Source organism: Harpia harpyja, chromosome 20 (assembly GCF_026419915.1).
Source record: "Harpia harpyja isolate bHarHar1 chromosome 20, bHarHar1 primary haplotype, whole genome shotgun sequence".
NCBI lineage: Eukaryota > Metazoa > Chordata > Aves > Accipitriformes > Accipitridae > Harpia > Harpia harpyja.
The window spans coordinates 1,949,496-1,965,878 of record NC_068959.1 but is presented as its reverse complement, the minus strand read 5'-3'; the positions used below and the strand labels follow the sequence as shown (position 1 = coordinate 1,965,878).

Genomic DNA, 16,383 nt, shown 5'->3' with positions numbered 1-16,383 from the left:
ATGCTAAAAGAGTCTGTGCAAGAACTGACACATTCTAGTAAAAGAAACAGCTATTTTCCAAATCTCTTAAAAATAGACTATTGTTTGAAAAATGTTTTCTCAACAGCTACTTACGATTTGGATTGATGACCATTGGATGTTTTTGATGAAGGATTATATCGTTCTAGAAGAAGAAAAAAAGAAATGCACAGTTGAAAACTCAGCCAGCAAAATAAGTCACTCCCGAGTTGCCAGAAGTACACACTCTTGGATAAACCAGCAATGGCTGCGTAGACAGGAAGACCTAACAACTAGCTGACGTGAGGTACAATCTCCCACAGACTGAAGTGAGCGGATGCAGAGACAAAATACTAAATACAGCGGGTAATTTAATGTATTGGGCCTGCGTAGCAAGGTTTTGGTAGCGGGGGGGCTACAGGGGTGACTTCTGTGAGAAGCTGCCAGAAGCTTCCCCTGCATCCGATAGAGCCAAGGCCAGCCGGCTCCGAGACGGACCCGCCGCTGGCCAAGGCCGAGCCCATCAGCGACGACGGTAATGCCTCTGAGATAACAGATTTAAGAAGGGGGAAAAAAAAGTTGCCGGGGCACAGAATCTGCAGCCGGAGAGAGGAGTGAGAACATGTAAGAGACACAACCCTGCAGACCCCAAGGTCAGTGCAGAAGGAGGGGGAGGAGGTGCTCCAAGCGCCGGGGAAGAGATTCCCCTGCAGCCCATGATGAAGACCACGGTGAGGCAGGCTGTCCCCCTGCAGCCCGGGGAGGCCCACGGGGGAGGAGATCTCCACCTGCAGCCCGCGGAGAGAGGACCCCACGGCGGAGCAGGGACCGAGCGCGGAGTCCTCCTCCCCCTGCGGAGGAAGGATCGGCAGAGACAAGGGGTGAGGAACCGACCCCAGCCCCCGTTCCCCGTCCCCCTGCGCTGCTTGGCCGGGAGCAGGTGGAGAATTCGGGAGTGAAGCTGTGCCCAGGAAGAAGGAAGGGGTGGGGGAAGGTGTTTTAAGATTTGGTTTTATTTCTCATTACCCTACTCTGGTTTGATTGGCAATAAACTAAGTTAATTCTCCCCAAGTTGAGTCTGTTTTGCCCGTGATGGTAATTGGTGAGTGATCTCTCCCTGTCCTTATCTCGACCTAAGAGCCTTTCGTTTTATTCTCCCTCCCCTGTCCAGCTGAGGAGTGATAGAGCGGCTTTGGTGGGCACCTGGTGTCCAGCCAGGGTCAACCCACCTCATTTAATTAAAAAAAAAAACCTAGAAATTTATTTAAATCATTGCTGTCTAAACAAATACACTCTTAATTTGTTATTAATGGTGTGAAAAACTGTTTTGTTCCTATCAAGATTAATCTATTGCCTTCTACATGCAGGATACAGGATATAAATCAGCCTGTCAAGCTCTGACTTGTTTCAGCATCCCTACTTAGCTTCTCAGCAGATGAGCAATGTTTAGATCCAGAAATCAAACTCAGAAACCAAATCTTACACTAGGAATACATACTGATATAATCTGCTTTTCAGTCTCGGGGTGGGGGGTTCCTTCCCTTTTCTTTAATTCTGGCAAATTGCATAGTTCAACAGAAACAATAACTGAGGCTGTTAAAAGTTTCCAGAAAATTCAAACAGGAGTTAAAAACTGGTTCTGTGTTTTGACTAACCTTGCCTCTCTATTTACACACCTGAAGATCAGTTGCTCCTATAAGGTAAGTCAATGGTTTAGCATTATGGAATTAAGTTTCAATTTGTTTCCTTAATTCCCCACTGCACCAGGTGTTTAGATTAAGCTGCTTGTGAATATCTAAGAATAAACCATTCTTCTTTTACTATTTAATCTCTTTAATCACTTCAAGAGGGAGCAGAAAGAGTTTTGGAAGGTAACAGCACAAATCTAATTCAATTTTACCTGGTATGTTACCTGTGCTAAATTATTAATTTCAGTAATATTCAAAACAATGTTACAGTTAAAGAGAAATAAAAGCTGCTTTTATCTAAATCCTGAAAATGCATTCTGGGACAAGAAATTAAAGGATATTACTATGAATATTACTATGTGAGTTCTTGACCAGATCTCTAATTTTAAAATGACAAAGTGAAAACTAACAGTGAAACTGCAATGTTCTTTCTCTATTGAAATATAAGCATAAGACTATTTTGGTTTCTAGTATGTCCCCAAGCAGTGAGTTGAGTTTTTTAAAGGGTGTTTTGTTTTAGTACTCAGCTATTTTCAATCAGATCAATCATGAAGGCATTTTTTTCAAGAATTAGAAACCATGACAAATTAATTTTGTTTTTCCCTAAAAGATAGTAACAACCTTGACAACTTAGTCTTAACTTTCTAGATCTCAATAAAAAATGCAAAAGAAAATCAAGCAATTGTTTTACAGATTAAAACTTGAGAAAGTACAGAAATCTTAACTTAGATTCCATCCTATGACCAGTCTGGAAAATCTCATTCTCTAAAAAACGTGACATACTAAGAATACCGAATAACAACAAAAACATTAAACATATTACAGGAAGTTTAATATACTTACTCTGTTCTCCAGTGCCAAAACTGGACTGTTGAGACTCCTAAGGGAATAAAAGATCACAAACGTTTTATTCACTGAGAATTTTAGCATATCAAAACCCATGCTTTAAGCAAGGTATTCTTTCCACTTAAAGGATGGCACCTGACCTCTAAAAAAGGAAAAAAAGCCTAACAGCAAAAGAGAAAGAGTGATTCTTTATCTGGGCCCCAGCCCCTCTCACCAGCTATAACGGCACAGCCAGCACTCTCCTCTTCCCTAGCTCAGCATTCCCACTTGCTTGGTTTTAAGGAAGGCCATGTGCAGTTGTACCACGTGATAGCTGGAACTCCAAAATCCCTAAGTAACTTCCATAAATCCTATCTTCATGTATGTTTAGCATGGAGAGGAATCGTTCAGTATGTTTTTCTTTATCTTCCCTATACATGGAAAAGCTGTGCTGCTAGTTTTATGTATTTTCATTCAAATTCTTTTCTCAGCATTTTTCTTTTTCAGACACATACAGCATCGTGGTGGTCAAGCAATGAGTACAGTAACAACCTATCACCAAAAAAAAAAAAAAAAAAAAAAAAATCTCAGCTACAGAGGAGCCTAAGAGACAATGAAACTTAAAGTCTGAACAGCTCTGCACACTTTGCCCAAAACCCTGTTCTCGCAGTGGCTCCATGCGAGTCCCTGGGAAATGCAGCCAGGCACAGCTGGCCAACACATGATTCCTTCTCCCCAAAGGCCAGATCTTCATGTAATTAGGCTATTCAGTTGTACAAAAGCCAATGAACAATGATACATAACTTCCTTTGATACATAATGAATCTGTTACCTATGAATCTAGGCATGAAAGATGAAGCCTTGCGAATTTTAGCACTTGTATGATCCTCAGTATTCCCATTCCAGAAAACCCAGTTCTGACTCCCAAGACACAGTAGATTATAATTTTTTTTTAAATCCTAAAATACTGTTTTAACAAACAAATATGCAGAGGCTACCGAGTTACCGAAAACCTACTTCTAGGCTAGGGTGCCATTTTAAAATAGGACCTTCCTGACCTCATTTTAAAATGAGGACAAATGCTGGCTCCATAAATAAAAACTGAAAATATCTGACTCAATTCATAGTTATATACACAAATTTTACTTAAGTGCTCTGGCAACAGCAGACCAGAATTACAATTCAACAATGAATTCCGGGTTTTTTTGGTATACCCATGGACCGGTCTTCCCAAACAGCCAAGTCAGTAAGGTGCAGCAGTTATATACACAATTTACAAAATTTAGTTTTTTAAACACACAAAAGCTTTACAGAGCAAAGTGCACTTGGATATTTCTAATTTCCCTGAACTTTTTATTTCAAAAGTGAAAACAGTTGCAATAATGCATTGAACACTATTTTGCTGATCGGGAACTTGATAAGGAACTTTCCTTGTAAGGTGTTTCAAAAGCCTCTAATCTTTACTAATTGAAAGAAAGGAAGGGACAATAAAAATAACATTAAACTATGTTTAAAGTGCAAAGCAAAGATGAAGTTGGAGAGAAGCCTCGTGACTTCAACAGAAGGCAGCAGCTACACTTCCTTCAGAATAAAAACTGATTTTTATCTTTTACATAGGTACAAGGAGTGCAAGTGTGACTCCCTGATTGCCTTTTTCCACTGTCAGCTCAGACAAGTTGGCTAACTGTAAGTCAAAAAAGAAATAAAGACCACACAGTAATCAAACACCACATCTACAGAGCAACTGCACTGGGGTGAGCACAAGATGAGGAACTGGCACTCGTTCTTACCAATGCACGTATCAAAAATTCTGCAGAAAGCACCTGCCTAATTGCTCACTTTAATCAACTTCCTATTTCTAAGGCATAGTGCAGTCTTCCAGTTAAGTGCACTTTAATGAGGTGTTATGTTTAAGTGTGCAACTTTTTCCAACTCTCTTGCCACCTATTTTGTCTTTAAATACATATATCTTTAAGAAACTCAGAGACTAAAAAAAAAAAACCCTATACTTCCAATGCCAAAGTTATTTACAGCAGTATCTTCTAAAGGTCTACTTCAGAAAGAAGAAATTAAAAACAACTTAAAGGAAGGAAACCCTTTTAACCAAAGTGTAATAGACTGCTGAGGTTAGATAGCGAAGACACTTAAGCAGGAAACAAAATCGCAGCTTGTACTCGAACACAAGAGCTGTGGAGAGAGAAACACTCTCCAGCTGGATAGAACAGCAGTTGGGTACCGAATTCTCATTTGTAGGTTACCAGCTTGGCTGTAGTCCCAGTTGTGGTGAATGGGACCCATTTCCATTTAATGTTTGAAATCTCAGGTCAGATCTCATTTATGTTTCTCAGAAGAAAGTTTCTGTATTACAGCGGAAGAAGGGACCCGACTGCTGGCCTTCTTGGTAACTCCAGCACAGGGCAGACACTGAACAAACCTGGAGACAGAATCCACCTCTTCAGAGATGCCTTGAGGTCACTGCACAGGTATGCAGGTACAAAACTGCCAATGCTCTCACATTGCTTTGAAACGAAAAACTTCCACCCTCTAAGTAACTGCTGGGTTTTTTAATATATTTTACAAACATGCCAGTATTTTTGGAGTTTTTGACTGTGAGCGCATGGCTTAAAAAAAGTTATACAGGATAAAATTATAGTGTTAGGTCATTGGATAACAGTTTTTATCAAGACTCCGGAATCTACTTTTTTTTCATAGCATCCATAAAACCTTCCCTGACCTATTTTCATGAAGTTTTATCATCTGATTCAAAGACTTCCTGGTAATTATTAGATATATTTATAGTAATGCAGAGAGGCCCCGGTCAGGAGTTTGTGTCCCTTCAAGCTACTCACTGTCTACACAGAGGGAAAATCATCTTATCCCAACAGTCTTACAAATAAAACTGACACGTCCACCAAAGGAAGCTTAATTTTATGTGTGCAAGCAAAACATACCAAACTTCTGCACACATGAGGAATGCTGTGAAACATTGCAGCATATTACATATAAATAAATTGAGCACAGTATTAAAGAGAACAAGCTTTCCTTGAACAGTACTGCTTGATTAAAGTAAACCACTGTTTTGTTTTGCTTTCTGAATTCTGCTCTGGGTCCAGACTGCACAAGCCTGTGGCTCGCTAACTCACTGGAATTCTGCGAAGAACCTGCTGCCAAGAACGACAGAGGGGCGAAGGCAAAGGAAATTATAGGCTTTGGATGCAGAGAGAGAATTTGACAAAGTTCCATGGCTAAGATGTGCAGCCACAAAATAAAAAAGCTGGCAAAAAGTCAAAAGACTCAGAGCAGCCATAAATGGAATTTTTTGCAAACTGAGTGAAGAAACACAATCCAGGTTGATAGGTTCAAAATACCACAAGCTACCTTTTTTTTCAAACATCAACAAGACTGTGCAATCTTACGTAGTTTCTCTCCGCGTCACAGAGACACATATATCTTTGCACACTTCCTTTCTTCCCAAATTGAGTCAAATATCAGAGCAACACAGAAACAAGCAGTTCTAGCAATGCCACAATCAAGTGTGCTCAAAAGTGTGTGAAGGAAAAACATCTCCCCAAAGGCTCAGGGATAAGTATTCAAAGCAGCAGAGTAAGTACCTTTGTTGATGAGGAAAGGTGTGGAATTTCTTTCTTTACAATAAAAGGTAAGAACTATTTCCAAGTTCACAGTTTTATGTAACACAGCAAATAAATCTTGACTAAAACTAATATATGCAAGATTAATATTGATCTAATGTTAAGAAAATAGATGACAAGATTTATTTCTAGATATGCCTTCAAAAGTAAAGCTGAGAACCATATAGTATTATTCTGCATTTTCAGCTCACTGGAGAGAAGCAAGCAAGACTCAGCGAGACAGGAACATGCAACGCAGAGGGCGATGACAACAGGACTGCCCATAGCTCTGTGATATTTAGCCAGTACGAGAACCCGAACCCTTTAACTTCGCACCCGTCTGTGGGAGTTTTGTGGATGTGCACTTACAACATGGGACCTGGAACCTTTGGCCAAAAGAAGGTGATGTCAAAGCACTCACATAAGACAATCGGTTTAGACAGATTAGGGACCTCAGTGAGAAAATCTTAAAGTACTTCACTGAACTGTTCTGTTTTGGGGAGCAATTTGGATCAAACAGGAAACTGATAGCAGCAAGTGGTGCTCTAGAACAGCAGTCTGGTCAGAAAAAGTGTAGCCTTAATTATTATGAAGGTAACTTTTACAAGACTAACAGAATAATTTCTTCACTCTGAAGTTATGCCAGATTAGGGGTGGAGTACCCCAATCCATTTCAGAGATATGTTGAGTCTGGAGAAAAATTATATTGTCAAGTTAAATCTTTAACTGGTAATCAGTAGATACAGGAAACAAAACATGAATTCTTGAATGAGTCAGCTATCGCAAGCTGAACTGTACTTGCTAAAGTTGCTACCCACAGCTATCTACCCTGCCTATCTCCACCCTGCCTACCCATCAGCTTCCAAGATCTTGAGATTGCAGAGCTGTATTTCAAGGCAAACAATCACCAGTGTCAGTTTGCCTTAAAACCCTGCAGCTGGGGCTGCCAGATCCAGCCTCAGGGGACGGAGCAAGCAGCTGAGAGCAAGAGAACTCCTTCCTCAGAGGTGTCAGTTCAAGCAGGTCTCCTGGAAACGTGCCCTGGGCTGTCAACAGCAGCAAAGAGTGACTGATTTTTCTTTAGAATTAATAGCTTAAACACTTCAGTAGTTATTAAGTACATGGGAGGTTAGGAAGAGGATCTTTCGGAACAAGTGATCTGAAAATTTCTTCAGCAAAACATCTGACTTTAAAACTGGTTTAATTTTTTTGTAATTGAAAATGTAAGATCTAATAGAACTATTAATGGACTTCAAAATAATGAGGAAAATTCAGTTTATGCAGAAAAGCATATTAAATTTCTTAGCATTTACCAGCCTCCACGACTTTGCTAGATGGAGGTAAACACAACACTTGCTTGGTTCTACACAAAATGGTGCAAAGCATTTCCCTAATAGGGGAAAAAGGTTCAATGGCATTTTCAAGCTTCAGAAGTATCCTGAAGAAGGTTTGAGTTTATGAAACAAAAATTAAAAAGTAAAAGGAAAGTTATATTATAGACATCTTTGCAGACTGCAGTGTGTGTGTAAACCAGAGGAAAAATGATGACATTCTTTGTAAGGCTACTGCTGACAAATGTTTTTGTGAAGCAAGATAGAGAGATACTGAAACAATCCCAGAACTATACAGAATTGAATTTAAGAGAGTTCCAAAATCCTGATCTTTAATAGGAGTTACTCCTTCAACAGCACTCAGTATTTGACTACAGCACTGACCTTTGTTGGAAAAGGAAATTTTGATGGTTCAGTTTTACATGGTGTATGAATAGCAGTCAGTGGAGGAGGCCAAGAATGGGTCATCTCCTACAACCAGAACAAAAAAGGAAAGCTATTAACAAAATTAAAGCAAAGATTTCAAGTTACAATCTTATTCAAATGGTAACCCTGTCTCTCAGTTTTCAGTTCATTGTCCACACTTCGCTAAGCTTTATATTCAAATCTTAATTTCCCAAATGTGTAACAAAGATTTTGCACTGAAACCTAAATCTTAAATTGTTACCCATGAGAACAGATAGTTAAGACATAGTAACAAGCAGAAAGGCATAAATCAATAGAATTGGTTGGCCTGAACATAAACTGAAGTAGAAGTCAGAGTCTGATCATTTCAGCCTGTGAAGAGCACACGTAGGATACAGGGGTAGAAAGAAGAATCCTAGGAAAGGGAAGCCTATGAAGTTCAAGGAAAAAAGGGGAAAATCAAACGCCTGAAGCTGGAAAGAAAGTGCTTTGCATTCTCTCAGAGCATCTCCAAGGATGATGGAGTACTGAAGGTCAGAGCAAATGGTAAGCCATGGAAATGCTCAAGGGGAATCTGAGGATTCTTTTGTTATAGTAGACATATGACCAGGGGATCACAGCGGGTAAAAAGACTTGAGAAAATAACCTAGGTAGAAGAGAAGGGAAAGTTCTGCTGTGGGATAGCAAAAAAATTACTATAATCTAAAAAGACATCAGAATTTAAGGACTGTATTTTGGTGGAAGAAAAGGGTAATTCTGGTTAGGTTAACAGGGAGGGGGCCTAGAACAGGAATGCAGTGAGGATATCCAGGAGATGATGTGCACACCCAGCAACGCCCAGCACCCAGCTTGCACACAGCTCTGCTTCCAGTTTTCCCTGGTCTACCTGTGCTGGAGGAGTAATTGAAGAGCCCTCCTGTAATAACTTGCAGCCAAGTCAATTTAGAAGGCACTAAGCAACTGCACAGTACTTTCCACCTCCTTAGTAATGTTTGTATTTTCAACAAGTAAGTTATGAACAAAAGCACAGAGAACTTACTTTTAGAATTTCATCCACGCAGCTCACATCACCAGATGCTGATGCCTACAAATCAAAACTCAAGATTAATGTCTCCTACAGCAAATTTTCCTTAAAAGATCCCGGGGGCTAGAAACAGTTAAAAATAAACTTCAATCCTTATCATGATTCATATGGACTCTATATAGATACAAACAGACCTTGCTAATTCTTTTCATCAACATTAATTTTAATATCAGATAGATCCATATTTTTATGGTATGAGTCACATCCAGTTATGAAAAGCAAATACATGAGATCTATAAAACTGCAACAATAATCTCTTACTTTTCACTTGACAGTTAAAGTGATCATAGGCAGTCAGTAATATTAAAAACTTCTAGAGAGAAAGGAAAGAGAATCATAGCTTTCAATCATTTCCTGGAAGAAGCCACTGGATAATATCTGAATTCAAATGCATGACTGTGAATGCACAGTAATGACAAACTGCATTATGAAGTAAAACATACATTAAGCATGAATCTAGAAACAGCAATAATTATGGAACTATTAATCTTCTCCATTCCTGACCGCTACAAGCAGAAAGGAAGCAAAGCTACTATACGATTCACTGCATCAGCATGTCAAGTCTTCACAAATGAGAAAATAATTTATTTTCGAATTTCCTTACCTGTGCCCTGGATCTTATTTTGCTATTCATTGAAATCCCAGGAACAAATGCTTTTCTCTAGCTACGACGATTCAAGCAATTAAATAGGAGATGCAATGACATTTTATTATTAAGAAAGGCACTCTCCTTGTAAGGGAGCTGTAGTCAGAGTCTGTGCCTTAACCATTCAAGATTTACCAAACTACTAAAAAGCTGTTAACCCAATAGTATTTTGTATCCAGCATACCTGATAAAAGTTCTGAACCCTGTTCAATTTGGTGTGCTTTAGGGTTAGCTTATTTTCCCCAGGTGAAGGTATAATAATCACATCTAGTAATTGCTACACACTTCAAAAGAAAGTCTGATATATGCAGATGGTATCACTCGTCTAAGACAACATGGCCCCCAGTAATGACAATGTATGTATAGCTTGTCAAAATATTTGTGAATATCCTACTATTTCACTAACTTCTGACTATAGAAATACTCTATGAAAATTAGCCTCTCTGGGTTAAGTTAGCCTATCTGAATGTCTCAGCCTTTATTTAAAGAAGATCACAGTATCCACATGGAAGAAGCAGAAGGAAAAAAATAACTACTTTTGTACATTGCCCATTTGAAATACAGGTCTTCACTGCGTAAGTTTAAGATGCTTTGTGTAACAAAAAAACACAGTGTTTACTAAAAACTAGATTTTGGTTATGTAGATTGGGATTTTAAACAAGCTGGAAAATCCCAGCCCAAAGGGACTTATATTTAAGGAGCCAGGAAACAGACAGCAACTTACATCTAGTGGTTGAGAAGGTATTTTCAGCTTGGTTAGATGTGCTTTGCTGCTAGGCTTCAGCTCATTCACGCTGCTGCCATGAGTCTGACTACTGTAGTGTTCGGAAGATAACTTTGGTTCCATGGATTCCTGTCCATCCATTGGCCTTACGTACGCAGTGGGTTTCTGTAACATTGAACTGGACTTGGACATTAGTGAAGGTGGAAAAGACTGATTAGAGTGTTGTCCACTTGAAAATGAGGGTACACGGGAGGGAGAGTCCCAGTTGGCATCAGGATCCCGGGGAGATTTTGAACGTTGATGTTCTTTGCTGTGGTGATCATTTCCATGAGATCTCGAATGGCTGGAGCTCAACGAAGAAACAGCAGATGGTTTTCCAGGACTGGAAGAACGGGGTTTGGAGTGTTCGGACCCATGTTGGCTTTTTTTGCGGCTGCTGCTGCTACTGTATGAGTCACGGTCATGCCTCTGGCCGCTACTGCTAGTGTTATTGCCACTGCCACGCTGACTACTGTGTCCGCTCTGTAAACCTGAGGACCGTTTCTGAGATTGCGAGGAAGTGCTAGGTGCTGGTCCTACAGGAGTCCATTTGCTGCTCTGATGTGAGCTGGTATTATGTCTCTGATCACCAAAGAAACTTTGGTTTGATTTTTCATCTGGTGTTGATGGTACGGTTGGTTTGGGAATTCCAACAAGCTTTTGTAGCGATCTATCTCCTATAAGATCCTTCATTTCATCATAATTACCAAGCATGCTCTGAATACGACTAGACAATTTGTCTTCTTTGCTGGTCTGTGAAAACAATTCGAAAAATAAGGCTTTAAAAATCACAACTTCACTTTCAGCTAATTGACTTGACAATTACTGCAGTTCTAAATTTCAGGGCTAAGATCGTGGCTAACATCCATGTCTTTTTTGCCACTGTTTCCAATTCCCAATTTTAGTTCTTAAAGCAGTAATTTAACAAAGCATAAGGAAAAGATGTATTTCAGCAGCAGGAACAGCTGAAACAGCACTAATCAGTGCTTCAAATAATGCATTGGTGAGTTGGATGCAAGTTTAAAAATTGTAGATGCCTACTGTCACCTTAAAGACTCTCACCTTTAAAGACTATTTCTCTAATACAGAATGTATTAGTCCTAAAAAGTTTTAATTAACAGTAAAATAAAATCAGCTTAACCTTCCCACTGCGTGTAATTTTTAATTGGTATTTATACTGGCATAATTCTTTTTGCCAACAAGATTATATATAAGAAAAGGTTTGTTCTTACATAACCAGTTTGTTTTCCAATCAGGTATACTGTACCATTACCCATGCATTCCAAGCAGCTTTAGTTAACTTCATACATGTGGGATTTGGTTATCAAGCACAGTAGAGTGATGGGAGGACAGGAATAAAAAAAAAAAAAAAACAACAAAAAAAACCATCTCTCAACTTTCCTCCTGCAGGAGCACAGTTTTCAGTCACAATGTTTTACTTCTTGCAAACCAGCTGAAATTGTGATAAGGGAATGGGTTTGCTTTCAAAGCGAGCTTTGAGCTACATAATGAAAATCTTAAATTGTACTTTTTTAGCTCTCTCAAAATTAGGCTATTTTTTCCAGTTCTGTTCAGCAAATCTACGTGGAAACCTAGCACAGGTTTAAAGCTGTACAAGACTAAAACAAACTAAAAAATCAGATACAAATAATTGGCATACTAGTTAAAGCTGATAATTCTATCATATCAAGCATTTCAGCATTTAAAATTAACCTCCTATTTAAACATTCTCTTTCTGAACTTACCCAAGTCTGGATTACACTGATTGAAGGTTAGAAAGTGTAGCAACAGGCTAAAGCACCCAAAAAAAGCAATTTGGCATGTGCCGGCAACTAAGCACCACGGAGCCGCTCGCTCACTCCCCCTGCCCCCACAGTGGGATAGGGGAGAGCATCAAAAAAAACCCAAACCAAAACAAAAAGTAAAACTCATGGGTTGAGATAAAGACAGTTTAATAGGACAGAAAAGGAAGAAAATAGTAATAATTATAATAATAGTAAAATGACAATACTAATAATAAAAGAATTAGAATATAGAAAACAAGTGACGCACAATGCAATTGCTCACCACTCGCCGAGCGACGCGCAGTTAGTCCCCAAGCAGCGATCTGCCCCTCCCGGCCAACTCCCCCCAGTTTACACACTGGGCATGACGTTGCATGGTATGGAATACCCCTTTTGGCCAGTTTGGGTCAGCTGTCCTGGATGTATTTTCTTGTGCCCCCTCCCAGTTTCTTGTGCCCCTCCAGCTTTCTTGCTGGCTGGGCATGAGAAGCTGTAGAGTCCTTGACTTAGTATAAGCACTGCTTAGCAACAACTGAAAACATCAGTGTGTTATCAGCATTATTCTCATACTGAATCCAAAACACAACACTATTCCAGCTACTAGGAAGAAAATTAACTCTATCCCAGCCAGGACAGCATGACACAACGGACAGTTTAATTGTTTCGAGTCACTGTAGCAAAAGCAGAAGAAAGCCGAAAAACTTCATTATTTTATTATCCCTTTTCTCACTCCCTGCAAAGCAGCCCCTCCCTTAATATATAAAGGATTATATATCCCCTTATAGTAATAAGCATTATTATAAATCTGCCAGTAGAGCTGGTTAGTAACTGTCCATCCTTATTTTCAAGCCCTGCTTAAATACTTGGTTAGCATAAGAGCTGTGGATTTAAAAAGAATGCAGATAAAAAGAAATTTAAAATATGAATTTGCATATGACTTCTGCTATAAAAACTGCATTTGTAAGAACTGCATAAACTCACAACTTTGTACGGTTCAGCAAAGAGAGGAGAGTTAGGTGGAAAGGCTTCTTCACCCTGTTGAATTTCTTGATTTCGCCTTTCCCTTTCTTTCATACGCAGCACATTCCGGTCTTCACGGTTCATGTTGCTATGAACAAAAAAAAAATTTCTGATCACAGAAGGAAATGAGGAGGGATGCAAGTGCACACAGTTAGCTCCTGTACCTGTTTTGCCAAAAGAATGATCTCAGTTATGAAGCCCCTGCTGACCACAGCTCCTCAAAACTGAAAAGATGTTTGTCCAATTTAAGACACCTCACGCTTAGAAGAGCTGTAACCCACAGTCTACAGCTAGCTTCTGTTTCTAACAGGGAAAGTTTATGCAGTAATAAAAAAATGAAAAAATCCACAAAGTCCTCAGGCAAGTAACTATTTCAAACCATTTCACCTGCTTGAATCATTTAGCTATTTCAACCCACGCTGTATATCTCCCATTCGTTTCCAAAATACTTTTTCTCCTCCACATCCCCCAAATGTTCTGCAATTTTACTCCCTTATCCCCCCCACCCATTCAGTGCCTGACTTCTACTGGTTTTGGGTTTATTTTTGCTGCTGACATACCTTTATTGGCACCCATTCTCCCACATATTCTAACCTCAACTTTGATGTTGTTTCCAGGTCTCCCTTCCTCCCTGACTCCCAAAAGACATTTCTACTCAAAGCAGTAATTTCAGTGAAGTTCTGGCAATATTGCACCTTTTGCTTTAGACCATACAGTGTTCTCCTACTGCAAAAATGCAGATTAAAAAACTACCAATCCCCCATCTTACAAATTTTAATTTGCAGTTTGGTCTTGCTGCTTAGTTAACAGAAATAGGTCAAATTGTTGCAACATGAAAAAAAAAAAGTTGGAAAAGATTCCTTTCAAGCTTGATAAAGCACTGCGACTTAAAGGAGTAAACAAAATAAGCTGATAAATAAGGTGGAACTAACTCTTTTAACATGTGCTACCCTTCATATCAAGAGATTTATAAATGTGCCTTACTGATCTGCAAAAAGTATGGTAGGTGCTTCCAGGAAATAAATAGATGTTCTTCCACATAATTTGCAGTCTAAAATGAAAATGTCATCTGCTTAGAAGATCATTATTTCATGTTTTTAAGACAGCTGCCTGATTATTTAAAAAAAAAAAAAAATTATTTGCTACAGCATTACTTTGAAAGCTATGCAAAACCAGCTATTCCATTCTAAACAAGATGACTTCAACCTATCAGTTTTTAAAATGTTAGTCTTTTCACCTTAATAACATTTTAGCCTCATTTGGCTTCATATTGTCTACTACTCTGAATATAGTGAAACCTAAGAGGATGCCAAAACCAGAATAAACCCACACTGTAAGTTTAAATCTTTGATGCTTTTTAAGGCGACGGGTTTGTTGCATTTCCCTGCCTTGTAAACAAGGTAAAAGCATTAGCATAATGCAACTTGATGCTGATATCAAGCCTATGAATACCATAACTTTTAAATTATATATGAAAAATCACTCTTTTCTCCAGTTATCCTATAATCAGCTGACCTCATGTAACTGCAAGTGAACATCAAGGCTGGCTGCTGAGAGAGGGACCCGTACACTGGCACGTGGCAAGCGAACTACCTGGATCATTTTGGTACTAAAGGCAAACTTTTAAAATAAGTTTGAGGCTTAAAAACCTTATTCTTCAGAATGCAGCCCAATTTCTTATACATGTAGGATTTAAGCAGAGACAAATATCAGATTTAATTACAGATACTGATCAGTTAAAGCCAACTGGAACAGTTCGAATCTAAGCCATTAAAGGCAAAATGTGAGGCAAGGCTCTATCTTTGAGCAGTTCATTCACATCAATACACGAAGATTGTGAATTATATACAGCTACACATTTAGAAGATTATAATCTTAACTAAGAATTTTACAGCTACATTTAACAAATAGAGAATTAAATATTAACAAAGACCTTTACTAGTTTTTACAGAGACAAGCATCACCTTTCAAAACTGTATCAACATTTACTATAACTCTTGGGACTGAGGGAAAAAACACAACATTTGTACCAACACTATCACATGAAAGGAACATTATAGCAAAGATCCACTTGAGATCAGAGTTGGAGCAAAACTAGAGCTGATCTGGCTATACCTGCCAGGTCAACGTAAAATTACTCATCAGAAATATACCAGCTAATTACACTTCTTAACACTCCTCCCCAGTCTTTTGTAGTATAGTAAAGGATAAACATCTTCATGGGTAGTCACTTTGACTGTATGGGGATTGGGTTTAGGTTTTTTTAAATTCTTTTAAATTTTGTATTAAAGTCAATAGTTCGAATGTGATTCAAGTTAGACTTGTTTGTATCTGATCTTCTAAATCTCTATACAGAGATATTTTAAGTGCCTACAATGTGTACTAAGCTATTAAAATCACACTAGCATTAAATGTGTAAATAAATGAAGTTAGCGGGGCTTCCTTAACTCTGTACTTCAGACAATTTCCCAGTCAAATTCGTATCTTCCACAGCCATGAAACTTAACAGAAGATAAATTTGCCTTTGTTCAGGAAATGTAAGCAGTAGAGGTCCTTTGAAAAGCAGAAGACTAAGGCTTGCCTACTAAATCAACACTGCTAGCAATTAACTTCAGCATAGGGGAAATTGCAAAACTAAGTTTTCAGACCACTCCTAACTATAACAAACCTTTAAAATCCACTATCTAAAATTTACTACTGTGATCGAAGTTATGTACTATTTGCTGGTCCTCAGTTTTTTTGCCCAAGTCGGAGTGGACACCAGCCCTGTCTCAGGCTGGCATGAGAAGCCCCGTTGTCTCCCAGTTTTGATGCTGACTGGTGGGAAGGAGCTCTGCCGCACCACCACCACTCCCACCACTGCCGCAGACACAGTCAGAGCTGCACGGGGGCAGAACCGCTTCTCCCTCTCCCACATCCACACCTGCATCCCAGATTTAAACCTTTTCCCACAAGATAAAAGAGCCCGGAGCGGCTTGGTGCAGCTGAGCTGCCACCCCTACCCCACCCTCTGGGCAAGAGGACAGCATCGCTGCTCCTCCCTCCCTGCACGCCAGGCCTGGAAGAGGAAGACGAAGAACTTTTTGACTTGTAGCCGCTGCCGTCAAATGGATCCTGCTACAATTTCCCTTTCCCTCTTCCCGGGAGGCCTGAGCAAAAGTGAGAACACCTAGGAGGAACAGAGCCAGGCTAAGAGAGACAAAACTAATGC

The 16,383-nt window shown here is 39.3% G+C and overlaps 1 protein-coding gene across 7 annotated transcripts in view; it reads right to left on the bottom strand.

Moving 5' to 3' along the window:
• Window positions 1-16,383, bottom strand: part of AFF4 (ALF transcription elongation factor 4) — a 56,491-nt gene that overhangs the window by 23,057 nt on the left and 17,051 nt on the right. For 5 of the 7 annotated variants that reach the window (XM_052816681.1, XM_052816679.1, XM_052816680.1 and 2 more), the window contains 6 exons: window positions 13,134-13,260; window positions 10,330-11,121; window positions 8,915-8,959; window positions 7,855-7,941; window positions 2,529-2,565; window positions 115-163 (listed from right to left, as the gene is read on the bottom strand). In XM_052816681.1, the coding sequence (XP_052672641.1) occupies window positions 115-163; window positions 2,529-2,565; window positions 7,855-7,941; window positions 8,915-8,959; window positions 10,330-11,121; window positions 13,134-13,256 (1,133 nt within the window). In that variant the 5' untranslated portion in view covers window positions 13,257-13,260. Of the gene's footprint in view, window positions 1-114; window positions 164-2,528; window positions 2,566-7,854; window positions 7,942-8,914; window positions 8,960-10,329; window positions 11,122-12,420; window positions 12,573-13,133; window positions 13,261-16,383 lie in introns of those variants that run through there. The other 2 variants (XM_052816683.1, XM_052816684.1) reach the window with 2 other exon arrangements.